The sequence below is a fragment of the Strix uralensis genome, chromosome 3, assembly GCF_047716275.1.
Source record: "Strix uralensis isolate ZFMK-TIS-50842 chromosome 3, bStrUra1, whole genome shotgun sequence".
Taxonomy (NCBI): Eukaryota; Metazoa; Chordata; class Aves; order Strigiformes; family Strigidae; genus Strix; species Strix uralensis.
This window is the reverse complement of record NC_133974.1, coordinates 17,446,345-17,461,655: the sequence shown is the minus strand read 5'-3', so window position 1 is coordinate 17,461,655 and position 15,311 is coordinate 17,446,345. Positions and strand designations below refer to the sequence as shown.

Genomic DNA, 15,311 nt, shown 5'->3' with positions numbered 1-15,311 from the left:
TATTCATTTCCCCTTTTCACAGAGAGGGGAAAACCAAGTACAATAATTTGATGAAGGTCACAAGGCAGCCAGTCTCAGGGCCAGACATATCAGGATTGCCTTTCTGACTCAGGCCACGCATTAATAACAGTAATTGGTGCATGCTCTATAATTATGCAACAGAGCCCTTTATCCTGGGCTACAGGGCACATCAGCTAGTTCGACTTTGTGCAACATCTACACATCATGTGAAGGAAGTAGACTAGTTTCATCTGTTACTACAGAGCAGCTGTATGAATGAGTAATTCTCTGTAAGGGGCACAATTTTTCAAGGGTTACAACCTACCTCTAGCAGCATTTTCACATCCCAGGCATCTTTCTTATCATCTGGGTAACTTCTTGCCATATTATAATGCTTTTCTCCAGTTTTTACAGGCTCATTGTGGATGATAATCTACATTTCAAAAAGGGCAACAACAATGTAGAAGAATTTTGGTCAATTTTATAGCTACAGAAAAGCTTTCAATGTAATCTTAAATGTCTCAATAGATCTGCAAAGAGAAAAATTCAGACTCAGATGCTTCTAATGTTAACTTTTCAGCCTCTGCTAGTTAAGATACACCAACTACATCATAAGGAACTACACCACCACTGTTACACAGCAACATCAACAGTTTTCACTGTAACATTCTGCTTTAGGATGCATGTTACTCTATCAGAAAAACCAAATACAACCAGGATTTACATCTAGTATAAATAACCCCAAAGCATTTCAGTTCTAGCTAACCAAAATGTATTTTAATGGATTGCTACTTTCTCAGTAACCTAGAATTAGTGCATCATGTTCTTTCCTGCTCCCCGCCCAATTAACTCTCCTTCCTTGTTCCTGCAGACCTTCTCCCAGTAAATGGGCATCTAGCTAGTACCATTAGTCCCTGTGTTCCACATCACAGCTCTTGCAGTACTCTAAGCTGATAGATTCCTCTTCTTTTTAATGCCCTTTTCCAGATTTCTGTGCACTAACTTTCAGAAGCCATCATATAAATTGAAGTCACTGTCTCCCTTGTCCATCCTACACCAGTCTCCCCACCATCATGATTTGATGTCTAAGGGAGTCATTAAAGCTCTTCAGGCAGGATTTGTGTTTTTTCATATGCGTTTGAGGCCCACTCAGGCTTTGTAAGCTAAGCACTAGCCATATACACAAACATTATATACGTATATAAGAGTATGTCTGACAAAAACAAGAATTGCTCATATTCAGGAAAAAAAAATCACCTTTGAATTGAGATTAATATGGGAAGATTCTACCTGAAAACTCTAACGATACAAGGAACTGAAAATGGGCACGCTGTATCAGATCGTTAACACCACCACTGGAAAGATGCTATTTCAGAGTGCTCCTGGCTAGAGTTAATAATGTAGGGTTTGATTATTCTAGCTCTAATCCAGATAAAATAATCAGAAACCCTGACATCTAAACCATGCTCTTATCCTCTAAATTGGAAACCCTTTGCATAGTTCTGTGAATACCTGCTCTATCTGTATGCCGTACCCATTGAAGGCTCCATTGTCCCAGGAAGTATTTCGGTAGATGTCATCTACTCTGTCTATCAATTCAATCTATGTAGAAAAGAAAAACAAGCTATTTAGTTTGGGGCTTTCATGCAATAAAGTTCAAGAAACTCAGAGAAGTTGCAACATACTTATCTAGAAACACTCACTTCAAATTAAAATTGAACCTCATATAACAGACATACTCATTGATCCAAAAACAACAGTACTTGGATCCAGAGAGTATTATCAAATATCCTTGAAGATTTTCCATCATAAAAAAGCAGTACACTTTCCCATTTACCACTTTCGTTTGTGTAGTGGAAGAGCAATAACATTAAGAACAAGACATCTTGGGAAACGCTTTGTGCATATACTAGTTTTCCAGGTTTGAGGGGAAGGGCAGAGGAGGGAGATATTTTTACCACTTTGTTTTAGCATGATGCTGAACTAGTTTAACTGACCCCTGAGGCTTGCTTCCCTCTCCCAGCCAAAAACCTATTATTTTCCTCATGTTTCAAGCACAAGGTTCTAGAAAGTCTCTCGTCAGTGCTATCAATACCTCCTTTTTCAAGCTCTTCTCATGTTCTTAAAAACCACCTTCTACTAAATATAAACTATCAAACTTCATCAGAATGAGAAGTGACATTCAGAGCCACTCAGTAATAATTTATGTTTTAGTTTTCCAATCACTGTATTGTTAACAGTATATATCTACCCAGGAAACACAACAGTAGAGTAGCCTCAGCATGTCAGATGCTGAGATAATAGCATCTCTGCAAACACAGGGAATTGAGGCTCCAAACGTAAACATTTTGGGGGACAGAAAGGTCAAAAAGCCAGCAAAGGTGGAAGAGAGTGATTAGCATTTCAAAGATTCAGGCTCAGTGATTTCATTCATTTTTGTCTCTAGTCCCCAAACCAATACTCTCCACTTGTGCTGAAAGGCTGTGGGCAGGCATTGTATTTCACAAAAACTTGTCAGGTAGATAACCGTATTGTACTGGTTTGGGCTGGGTTACTTGGTAACCAGTACATGTGATGGAACCCGGCTTTCCTGAAGATGGCTAAACAGCTGCCTGCTGATAGGAAGCAGTGAATTAATTCCTTATTTTGCTTTGTGTGCGTAGCTTTGCTTTACCTACTAAACTGTTTTTATCTCAACCCACAAGTTGTCTCACCTTTACCCTTCCGATCTCTCCCCATTGCATTAGGGAGGAGTGAGCAAGTGGCTGGGTGGGGCTGAGCTGCCTGCAGGGGTTAACCCACAACACCCACGTACAACCAAACGAATTGTTTGGTGCACCTGCTTCTAATTTTGTTGTTCTGATCAGAGGATCCTGGAAGAATTTTGGGGGGGGGGGGGGAATCTATACAAGTTGCTTTTGCCTCTCATATAAGCTCCAAACATGCTTGAGCTTTAAAGATACTTGGATTGCTTATAGTAGATTTCAAAAGCCAGGAGATTCTGAAGTTCTGACTGGAAAAAGAAAGTTTCTTAAGCAGAAAATAGTATAGCCACAAGAAGTATGTGAAGGGAAGGGATTTGTTTATAAGTGAAACTTGAAAACTATTTAACTACAGTATCACCATTATAAAATACTTTGAAAGCATGATTTAGCACTTTCCCAGGTAAAAAACACACACAGCCAGAAGATGTAAATACATTATGTTGTACAAAAGTGGTATAAGCTGTATGTTTTAACTACTGTATCACTATTTTTCCTGCACTTATTCCAGCAAATTGTAACAGAGTATATTTACTTACCAAATAGTTTATAGTGGTACTCTCTTCCCCACGGCCCATATATTTGAAAAAACGATGATCTGCCACTACCAACATCTTGCATGTGTTTTTGGAGCTCTCTGGAATGGTTCTTTTCTTCCGATGGATGTTTGCTAACATGAACATTTTAAGTACAATTAAACAAACACTCAGTAAAATTTTCACTGCTGTGTCTATTACCCTTATTTAAGACATGAATGTGAGTTTAGGTGGGTTTTTGAGGGGAGGATGGGGATGTTTAGTTTTGGGTGTTGGATTTTTTTTTTAATAACTATTCTTAAATTTTGTCTTCATAACAGTCCTCAAACTTGTTGTAAGGGAAGGAATGTATAGTAGTGAAATTGAGTTATTCAACAGATTTACCTGTAGATCTTTTATGGTCATCACCTCAGCCTTAACACCTCTCCTCCTCCTGTTCCTAGTCATTAACCCAACCTCTGATGACACAGCAGAAGACAGAGAAAAGAGGGACCGAAAACTCTCAAAAAACCATCATAGCTCAAGACGGATTCTTTGAGTGACCACGGAGGCCAAACAGGTCCTGCTGCCCAGCGCACAGAAGTAGTTGTTCTAATGTTCACCTTAGAAAGCACACCTACATTGCTGCCAGCTATCCCCACAAACACTGCTCAGACCTGATGAAATAGCTTCCTCTCCTTAGCCTACACTTTGGTAGGGCCAAACAGCCTTTCAACAAGACAGGAAGAAACATGCCCTGAGTGACAGTTTCTTCCTTTCATCAGTTGTTGGGGCTTTTTTGGATGGGGAGCAGGCATGAGGAAGAGTGTTGCTTTTCCCTCCTGCCAATGAATTTAAAGAGCTAATAGTTAAACTAGAAGCAGCGACACAGATTACTGCCCAGGTTCTGATTTTACTTGCTGACACAGCCGGAATTCAAGCATTTGTTTCAAAGACACTGCTCTCCCAAGGTACAGACACTCACCTTCATTTTGCTTCTTGACTTCCAGTCCTTTTGGCAACAGTTCTTCTTCGTTTAGCTTTAAATAACCACACACTTTGGGGGACTGCAATCTTGAGAAATCTTTAATATCTTCAGATCTGTAGACCAGCAGTCTTTCATCTTGCACATTATCTACAAATCTCCACAGTGGCTGACAGCACAAGAAGAACAGAAATGCAATTAGTTAGAAACACAGTGAATGCAAAGACTAAATCTATATAAGTAAAAAATTTTATGTACCTACCATCAAATCTCCACAGCCTTATGCGTACACACACAAACGCACTGGACTACAATAATTTCACGCACAGCAACAAGTCTACTGATAAAATGATATCCCCAAGAAAGCCAACAGAATTCAACTCTTATGCTACACAGGCACCCAAAAGTCTAAGATCATCTCGACAGATCAGTGGCAGCCACCTGATACAACTGCAGAAGAGACAAAATTTTTCTTCCCCTCCAGAATATGAGCAAGCTGAGGAGGCATCTCAGGCTCCTTCACTTCCCTGATAACAGTATGGAGACTGGCACAGCCAGGGAGGAGATGCTTAAACTGTGCTAACAAATGAGCTGACCAGAAGTACAGGAGCTGGCACATAACACAGAATATCTAAGTGCACAGCAGAAGGTAGGCTCTCCAACATTCAACAGCTACCCAAGTCACTCATAAGCATGAAAATTTCTCCAAAACCAAAGAAAACAAGAAAACTATGAAATCCCCATAAGACACTTCCATAGCAGATGCATACTAACCATCTTTTTTCTTTACCAACACATTCCTATTATTATCTGTACATAACAGCTGCAGCAACACGACCAAATACAACACAGACAGGGCCTGTTCTCTGGGCAGAGCCAAGTAGCATAGACTGCCCACATCCACAATGCAGAGCACCTGGGTCTGGGTCTCCTCTGGCCCTTAGGCAGTGCTCTTTCAACTTCAGACAACCATCATTTAGCATACCATGCTTTGGGTTCACAGCAAAAGGGTCCTGAAATGTGAAGGCTGTGCCAGCTCAGCAGCCACGTGTCTGCAGCACAGAACTGAGGGCACATGTTTTGCACCCTAGGGCAAGGTGTGAAGGCACCAGGGTTTATACAAAGGTCTGCAGCCTTTCCAAATGGTACAGGAGGACCATGAAAGCAAAGGTAGGCAATGGCAGAGCAGCTTTGTCCATGCTGCCTTTTGGGAATGGTCTCTGGCACACACCATCTCGGACTGCACATGGTATCATCTCATCCAGGGCTGGTTAGGGGCTGAAGCTGACCCAGGGATGCTAACAGCTAGGCAGCGTGGGCAAGCCGGAGCCTCCACACCACTGCCTGCCTTTATTTATCTGTACAGACAGCCAGTGAGGAGCAAGGGGGTTCGCTGCATGGAGAACCAAGATGTGCTTACATTACTCTGAACCACAAACACAAAAATACTTTAAATCACAAACAGCTATATGCTCCTAATGTAAAACACAAGTACAGTGGTTTGGGTATTCTAATCACATTTTCATACTTTAACATGACTGGATTTCCCAGGTTTACCCATAATTCTGCATATCCTTGGGTTTGGAGACAATTACAATATCCATATAACACTCAGCCATAATTACTGTTATTCAGCCATTCTAATACAGCTTGTGTCTGGGAATATACTGCACTGAACAACTCATTAGGACAGTCTCTAATTATATATTTGTTGAATATGTTTTTTAAACCAATAGTTTAAAATAACACAAGCAATGAAAATGGTAAAAAAACAAAACAAGGGAGCAGGGAAAAAATACCAGATTTTCAAATAAAGCTCTAAGAATGGGAAAAATTCCAAGACATAACAAAGCCAAATTTTTAGAAAGCTTAACAGACCTCAACTCGGCTCAGAAGGCTGCACAGTGTGTTATTCTAAAGGACGTGATCACCACTAATTACTAACATTATCCATTTCTGTTTCTAAAACCCTTTCCTGTTAAAACATACCTTCTCCCTGATGTATCCAAAACATGCAAATGTCAGAGAATGTCACTCACAAATAACACTCAACACTTGCAAAAGTCAAATTGGTTTCACATTTCTCTCCCTCCTCACCCCAAAACAAACACCACCACTAAGTCTATTTTGAGCTTCAGAGGTGTCAATGTGACTAACTAAAAACACCCACAGTAAAAACAGATGATTGTTTGAATTTAGCTTTCAACAGTAAAGCATACCTCAATATTGTATTCTTCTCCATCAGTATTGATTCTCACTGTAAAATCTTCATCCCCAATATGTGCCACAACCTTGGAATTATGCTCTCCTTTAACATAAGCAAGGAAAAAATAAATTAATTCAGCTCTACTTGCGCGCACTCCTGCACAGACACACTGCTTGCTGGATTTTTTAATTGTTTCTAAACTTCATGCCAAATTACCGTTCTCAGTCTCTGAAGAACACTGTACTGTCCAGTTTAAATGAAAAAGAAGAAATGAACCAGCACTCCTCCCAGTCTTAACTTCCCAATGGTCATTGCTGCCAAGACTCAGATTTAACTGATAATTTTGCAGAAAGTGTTGAGGTGGCTCTGGCAATTAGTAATGGGACACAGAATATTTCTGCCAACAAAAGCAGCTTGCATCTTACTACTACCACACAGCAGTTTCACGGCGTCAGCCTGCATTCCAGTGGAAAAGACTTTTACCACATCACATAAGCAACAGAAAAATCAAAACAACTTAGCGGAAGCATTAGTGCTGGACTAAAGTGGAGCAAGATACTCTTTCTTTACAGAAAGGTAACCTGCAAAGAACCATCTTGAAGTCTTTTAATACAACAATCTGGGCAACACTGCATCACCACTACCTGGGCTTTGTGTTCTAGGACAAGAAACATTCAAGGCCTACATTCCAGTTGGAATTAAAGCTACCATCATCATTTAAAAAAAAAAAAATAATCACAAGCTGCTGATGGAGTAAATTATACCTTTGTGTTCTGCCAAACTAAACAGAAGAGTCATATCTTAGAACCTTGGTGCAACAGCTCAAAAAAACCCCACCACCCACCAAACCTAAAAAAAAAAAATAATCCCCAAACCCACCACAAAAACAAAACCAGAAAACCCAAGGGGCATAAGAATTAAGTTTACTTGTTCATCCTAAACATATCTGATGAAAATATGGCCAATACACCATTTACTTTGGCCAAGAGACTCGTGCAAAGCTGTGCTTTCTCAGCACTGACACACAGTCTAGCCCATACTAACCAACGACATGTCCAGTGAAAAAGTCTTGCCATTGAACACGATACTCCTTTTCCTTGCCTTCACCATCCACAATTAATGCTTGAAATTTTTCTGAAAAGTGTTCAGCAGTTGCAGTTAAGTATAATTTAAAGTGCCTGTAAAAGAATTTACTTCCATTTATTTTTAAGCAAAGTATACACATAACATACATGCAGTCTCGATTTTACTGAGGGTCCAAAAGAAATTAGAAAGCATTAATTCTGATAAGCAGGCTACAAAAACATATACTGTGTAATTCATAACTGTAAATAACTCATAACTGTAAATATGTTTAAAGAGTCAAAGGTGCTTAAATAAAAAATAAAAAATAAAAAATAAACCCCAAAATCCAAAACAGTCATGGTTTGCTCATGATGCACTTTCTCCATTTGCAGTCAAGCAAAACCAGTTACTGGTAATTATTTAAAGAAAGTCAGACCTAGAAATTTGTTCATCTCTTTTAAATTAAATTATCTTAAAGTTTTTATTTTCTGAAATAGCACAGTCAGAAGACCATACACAGAAATCTGAACTCCGTAGATTTTTATGATATATTATCACAAAAACTAAAGGCTATCCCAAGAAGTAAGTAGAGAACCTTCTCTGGAAGACGCCTCATGAGCTCCTGGTTTATGTGGGCTTTGGGTCAAAGATTTTTGGTATGCCCCTCTGCAATTATTCTGTAATTATCACTGGCAGTATTACAACCTCTCCATAAAGTCAGGGTGCACAAGGCAGTGCAAAGCAAGGGCAGTCAGACATTTGATCCCATTAACCGTTTAAACTTGGTACTTAAAAATTACCCCCTCCAAACATTTAGAGATTCCAAAAAGTATGCATAACTTGCATGACAGTTGTAGCTGCAGATGACAGATGGGGGAAAGCACATGAGAACACAGTAGACAAAGATATCAGATGAACAAAACCAACCTACACTTGTTATACAAAACATTATTCTCACCCTGCTGCCCCAATTTAGATTCACAATTTCGGTACTCAAATACCTGTAAGGCACTTTTCTGACACTCTACCTCTTCTTCCCCTTTCACCTGTGCTTCTATTTCCTATCTTATAAAAAAGATTAAAAGAAGTGTTTTATTGAATGGGAAATTTACACTCAGAATGAAGATGATTAAACCTTCATGAAAAAAAAAAATACAGTAAATCTTCTGGGCAACACACCACACGCACTCCCCAGATTGAAGGCAGCGCTTCTCAAGAACCAGAGGACAATCAAGAAGTATGACTATATTGCCAGAGGAGGTATAAGTGGGATCCAACCCAATCAGTGGAGGTAATCCACATGAAACTAAAGCTAAGAACAATGCAAAAGAAATCTTAAATCACAGCCACTTCAGCAGACAGAGTAATGCAACGCAACTTACTCTTCTCTTTCCTCTGAGCCTGTCTGAAGTCATGTAATCATGCAGATCATTAACTCAGAAGAACTGGCCAGTCATGACAGAAAGCACAATAACTATTTCTGGGTTTGGAACTGCTCATTATTCTTCACAAACTCAAGGAAAATGTGATGTTATTTCATCGCTGATGATGTAATTACCTTCGCAGGGCTGAAAAACTTAAGAGCCTCTCTACGTGTGTCTCAGGCTGGAGGTCCCTCTTCTTCAGTGAGTGTTGCTGGATGCTAGACTGAGAAAGGATGTCATAGTCTGAAAGCATGGACTCAACTGTGTCTGGAAGAGCAACAAGGAAAGTTTTAGTTTCAAGTGTCTTTCACAAACACACACATAAACCAGAAAAACTTAAGAGCCTCCCATTTCAACAGCAAGATCACAGTTTGCTCTAATTTTAGGATAACTTTGTACATTTCTGTAAAGGTGCATTTTGCATAGGCAAGAAGAAATCAGTGTGAGACATGATGCGATCTGAGAGAGGCAAACAAGGAATTCAGTTCACTTACAGCAATTTTTGAGCAACAATCCCATTATTTGTACTGCCACAGCTGTGAAGAGCTAGTGCCCTCTGTGGCTGTCCCTGGAAACTAAATGGTGGAGAACATCCCCGTTTCTCTGGAGTGAAGCACTCTCCTCACCTGCTGAATCCCATCCAAGTCTAAGGAAGAAAATAATTTAACCCAGGAAACTTCTGCCAAATACACTGCCGATCAAGACTGCATTTATTACCTTTCCATCCAACAGTAGCCAGAAAACAGATGTCTGCATAGCATAATCAATCAGAAGTAACTAACGAGGCACCTCGGTTTTCCAATACCTTACCACCACGCAAAACTCTCTTGATTTCCCTACTCAGAACATGAAAACTTATTCAGAGGAGGAAGACCAAGGGCCTGAACCCCTATGGGAAGCAGAACACAAATTACAAATTCAGGTCAATATTCTGCAGATGCTTCCACCTTTAACAAGTGCACAATGCCAGCTGCCAACGGTGTTTGACTCTTGCTGATACAGCCTCCTGCTGCTTTGTAAGGCATCCCTTCGCCAGGAGCACCCACCCGCACTCCTCCTCTCTGGAGCACCTACCACCCAGCAAGACACCTGACAACCACCTTCACTTTCACCAGCACTGATTAATTTGCTGTTTACAGTCTTTAAAGGCCCTCATTCCCACATGACCGTCTTTTTTCTCTGCCAGAGGCATGCACTCTTTCCACTGTACCAAATGAGTCGTCAGCTGTTTTACAAGAGGTAGAAGGGCTCATCCAGTCACTATTAAAAAAATTCCAATTTTTTTCCCCTCCATTTCCAGTTGTGCTTCTAAACCACACATGATAGCTACCAAAGTGGGGTTTTATTAACAAAGATGGCCCTCCACTTCTTCAGAGCCCCTAATCACTAGCTTACACCACTCGGCCAAGCAACCGAGTTTTTTGTTTTATTGGACTTTTAAGTAAGCAGCACCACTAGTAAGCTGTGTTTTACTGGCTCTTGTGTAACAAGCCAAGATTGCCAACTTGAAATCTAGACTGGAGAGCTCCTGAAATAATTGATTTTTTTTTTTTAGGCCTGACACTCAGTACCACCATTTATCCCCAAATACATGCCTCTAAAGCCTAAGAAAGCCTCTAAGAATGGGCACGCTATTTGGGCCAAGGCAAGCACCGCGCTTTTTCTTTTGCAAGGGGGCAGGTGGGGAGAGTTAACCACTAGTGCATGGGCACACACGTGCTTGTGTACGCTGGAAGTGAGGGAGCTGCAGAAACAAAGATGACCCTTACAGCCCTCTTGGCCCTGCACCGGACCTACTAGCAAAGTGATGGCTAGGTGACACAGCTGCCTTCTCCAGCAGCAGAAGCCACCAAGCAGTGGCTCCCAGGTTTCGCCCTCCCCAGCTGCCCCTCCCCTGCTGTTGAGCAACACAGGAAAGGCAGTGCAGTTGCAATTTCCTGATTTCTGTTTACAACCTACAGGTCGAGAGCACCTGCAATCGATTACTGTGCGTTTCGGGTTATCTGCAAAGGCAAGTTTCCACCACCTTCCTTTGTGTTGTGTTTTTTTTCCCCTTGTGCACCCAGTTGCCAGACAGCACCTTCATCATCAGCTTGCCACATGCTGCAGAGCTGGTTCTCTAGAGCCATGCAGTGAGCAAATACTTAAAAAAACCCAAACCATCTCTTTTCTTTAAAACACCCATTATAATTCATTGTTTATGGCCTGGCATCTGCCCTCATCCAGAACCACCTGGGAGGAGGGTAGGGACAGGCAGGGAAATCAATTCTGAAAAAAACTCAAACTGTCTAGTCCTAAATTCTTTTAATTAAACCTGAGATTCTTTCAACACACTCAGCTAGAGCAGACCCCTCAATGAAAATGAATGTTGATACACAGGATACCAAACGTTGGTTTGTGATACAGAGCAAGCGTGTGGTATGTGGGCCATGAAGCAAGAGAGGTGTGGTACCACCGCTGCGCTGCTCCGGGACTTGCCAAGCACAAGGTCTGCCTGAGAGCCACAACCCCAGCTGCAAAACACTACTCCTGCCCGCTTCCACCTCTGCCTGCAAAGTACAGCCCAGAACCAGGGGAAGGTCAGGCCAAAGAGCAAGATGCAGCTGTCACTACGGCCAGACAAAATGTCTCTGTTTCATGGCAAGAGAACTGAGAAGTCTGCTAAAGAAATTAGCTTTTTTTATTTGGTAGGCAAGGAGAGCTCCAGAAGTCTTGCTCCACCTCAACACACACAAACACCCTTCTGGAAATGCCTCACAGAGACACAGGAAGGGTAGTAAGAACAAGACTTACAGAGCTGAAGATGAGTAAGATGATTGTGTTAAAGTAACAAATGAAACACAGGACACTCCTAGTTCCTGTAACCCTGAAACAAGAATATACTTGTTTATATTTCCTCTTACTCTTCCTAAATTTGTTTGCTTTTAATTTTACTTGCAACATAACTAAAGACTTAAGCCATGCTGCTGCTAGATATAAATCTGTGAACTAATTCAGGTATTGGACATATGTGGAAAAAATATATTGGTAACACACTCAAACCAAAATTTTTCTGTAAAATTTTCATACTGTGAAAATTAATCCATGATCACGGCTTATTGAAAATAAAAGATGAAGTGTCATTATTTTAAACAAAATACAGAACTGTACAGAGTCCAACTGTACAGCAGCCTGTGGATGGGAGCCACAGCAAGCGCACATCTGACTGCTTCTTATTCAAGTTTAATAATCTTTCTGGATTCCTTCCTCATTATCTTCACTATGGTCCAAGAATCATTTCCCACGGGCTTCAACAGCACTGAGCTGACTCAGGTTTTCCCAAACCACTTTCCTGCGGTTACTTCCCTTCCAGCCCCTCCCAAATTTCTGCATTCCTCTCTTTTTGGAAAAGACACCTTAATTTCATCCTGATACCCTAAATAATAATATATTTATGATGGCCAGCCTTCACCTCATTGCACCTTCTCTCCTGGGGGCGGGGGGGGGGGAACAACGCATCCCAAGAACATACACATCTCGGGTTTGTAAGACAAACAGGGAAGGAACATTAGTGACAAAGACAATACCCTGAAGTTCTCAAGAAGAAATCCACACCAGTGACTTTTCCTCTGTCCCCAACTTTGAACTCACCACTTCCTTTTTTTCTTTCACCTCGTTTCAAGCCTAAAAGCCTACTGCCACTAGACTCTGCAACTTAACACAGTATGGGCCAGTATGCATTGCAGCAGGCTACTCCGGCAGCAAAAAGCTCAAGAATGTGCTGGGCAACAGCCTAGGTCACTGAGTTGGAGGCCACTGCATATATTTCAAAAGAAGAGGTTTCTCTTCAAGTGCTGAGCTACCAATTCAAATACCAATGGCATCCTTCTCCAACCAGCTCAGCTTTCATAAGCAAAACAGTAAATTCCCATGATCTCATGCCCAATCTATTGCCCGGAAAGCAACAAGTAAATGTGGCAAGTCAGCCATTTCATAAGCATTCTTTTGCACTACATTATTTATAGAAAGGTTAGGCTTATCTAGAAGCATGAAATTTTAACTCAGAAGATATAATTCATATTTTTTAAAACTCTCTTCACAATTATCCCATGACAGAAAAATGTCCCTACTTAAAACACAAGATCCAACAGTATTTTAAAAATAGTACTTTCAGAATTTAAAAATGACCACAAGAACAGAGGGGTTTGCAGGGATGACTGCACTTATTTCTTCAACCACCCCAAAGGGAATAAAAGCAGAAATAAATCTCCTGTCAAAAGGCACTGGGATGGGATGACAAGCCTACAGACAGTAGTCCTAGAACAAGTACTGTAAACACACTCAGGGAGGATTTTGCAGTGTAACTGTTAAATCATTGGCTTCTCCAAGGCTGAAAAAAGGGCTCCAACCTATATTTTGTGTGGCACTCACTGACTACAACCCAGGTACTGATCTCAAACTGACTTCCAATGGGTATCAAACACCTATCCAAAGCTTGTGAGCAGCTAAGTAATAACATTTTCTCTGATTCAGCTGTGGAGTGAATGGTTGAAGGGCTCCATATTCTTTATTGTTACTATTTATTTTTTTATTCTCCAAATGATGCTCTTCTTCATACATTAAAGTATTTTAACTAAAGTAACCAAATACAGTCACTTCAAATGTAAGTCACAGCGTCAGTCAGAATTTGGACCAGGAAACAGAGACTGGAGTCTTTCCAACCTTAACCATATGAGCTAAAGCAGGTCTCCATCACCCTACATAAAACAGCTGCCCTCATGTTTGTGGTAACAGCCGGTTACTGGCTGCAACATTGTGGGATCGTTTGACTGGAGCACCATTCCAGGGAGTGCTAGTGGAGACCAGTATATTCATATCTCAGCTGGGCACACAAATGGTCTTCACCAGGCAGGGGGTGATGCAGTCATGCCTAAATGTTTACGGGTACCTTCTCTTAACAGTTTACACTGCTGTTAGGAGACTGCTGATGAAGAGGACGCATTGAGAAGATCCATCTGTGGGAAAGCTGTTCCATAACAGCTCGTTACACATGCTGTTACATCTTTCTCCAGTACATCTGGAACAAAGCCATTGCTAAAGACAGAAAACAAAGCGAACTGAAACACTTATCCCCTGCAAAACAGCCCATGTTTTTAACAGTTTAGATAAATCATGTTTACTTGTTTCCACCAAAGAGTTGCTGCTGTTTTGCTTATCGAGTATACATGAACAGAAGAAATTGTGTGAGAAACGGGTTCAAAGCAAGAACCAAATGTGTATCAGCCTGTTTATAAACTGTAACAGGATAAAGGTTTACACTCTGTTTAAACACATTTCTACCTGTTAGTAAGAATGGCCAGCCACGTCAGCATTGCTGAATGTTTTAAAAGGCATGTTTTTGACTCGATCTCAACTGCACCAAACTTGCTAAACCACGTGAGAAAACAAGGTGCCCAAACTCAGTTAGTCACCAGCGCAGACAAAGCCTCGGGGTACGGTTGCACAGACCTCGCACTGGGAGGTAAGGCAGGCTGCGGATTTACCATCTACCAGCTACTCCACAGTATACTTTTCCTGCAGTTACACAAGGTAAACTACTCCCTACTTATCACACATTCAGAAGTTCCCACTGATGGATACCATGGAAAAGCTAACAACTTACTAAACACCCTTTTAGCTCATCTCAGGAAAAACTTGTTCACATAGATGCACCCTTATACTACTCCAAAGTTTCTTCCCCACAGTAAAATAGACATCTGTTTCTGGATAGTGCAAATATTTCCTTAAGGGTGTAAATTCTGTTTAGCAGAAGCCATACAGATAATTAAACTGCTATTTCTGGTGGTTTTGAATACCCCCAATGGCTCCAATGTGTTACCTCACACAGTTCCAACCCTGCAAATTTTCTCCTTCACTAAATCTTAAATAGGGACCAGTGAAGAACAAAATTTATTCTGTTGGATCTCCTTGATTTATTAACTCAGTCTGTCCTATTAGTAAAAGCAGAAAGCACTTTTTTTAAAAAAAAAAAAAAAAGCAATATCCTGCTCAAATAGACATTATAAAAAAATAAGGAAGCCCACTGAATTAACATCCTCAAAGTGAAACAAGGGCAATACAGCTGTCTCATCTTAAACCAGAACAGCATCATATGACTTGATGCTCAAAAACAACATATACCCCCAAAATCACATGCTTTCACATATCCTGCAGACAAGAACAGCCAAGTCACAGGATGTAGTGTTCTCTGGAAACAGATCATTTGTCTTGCTCTCCAAAAACTGTCAGCTACACTACTGTGCTTAGATACCACACCACAAAATCCTGCTGCATCACAAAATAAGTTTGAGTGGAGCTGATTCTAGGTTGAGACTA

At 40.8% G+C, this 15,311-nt stretch overlaps 1 protein-coding gene across 3 annotated transcripts in view; it reads right to left on the bottom strand.

The window, feature by feature from the left end:
- The window catches only part of ADAM17 (ADAM metallopeptidase domain 17), a 37,931-nt gene that overhangs the window by 16,158 nt on the left and 6,462 nt on the right, over positions 1 to 15,311 (bottom strand). For 2 of the 3 annotated variants that reach the window (XR_012628011.1, XM_074861581.1), the window contains exons 2-8: positions 9,092 to 9,224; positions 7,513 to 7,646; positions 6,482 to 6,570; positions 4,263 to 4,431; positions 3,302 to 3,432; positions 1,513 to 1,602; positions 326 to 433 (exon numbers count right to left, since the gene is read on the bottom strand). Coding sequence is in view for 2 of the 3 variants with exons in the window: in XM_074861581.1 (XP_074717682.1) it covers positions 326 to 433; positions 1,513 to 1,602; positions 3,302 to 3,432; positions 4,263 to 4,431; positions 6,482 to 6,570; positions 7,513 to 7,646; positions 9,092 to 9,224 (854 nt within the window). In the remaining variant the exon portion in view is untranslated. The remainder of the gene's footprint in view (positions 1 to 325; positions 434 to 1,512; positions 1,603 to 3,301; positions 3,433 to 4,262; positions 4,432 to 6,481; positions 6,571 to 7,512; positions 7,647 to 9,091; positions 9,225 to 15,311) is intronic. The other variant, XM_074861582.1, reaches the window with a different exon arrangement.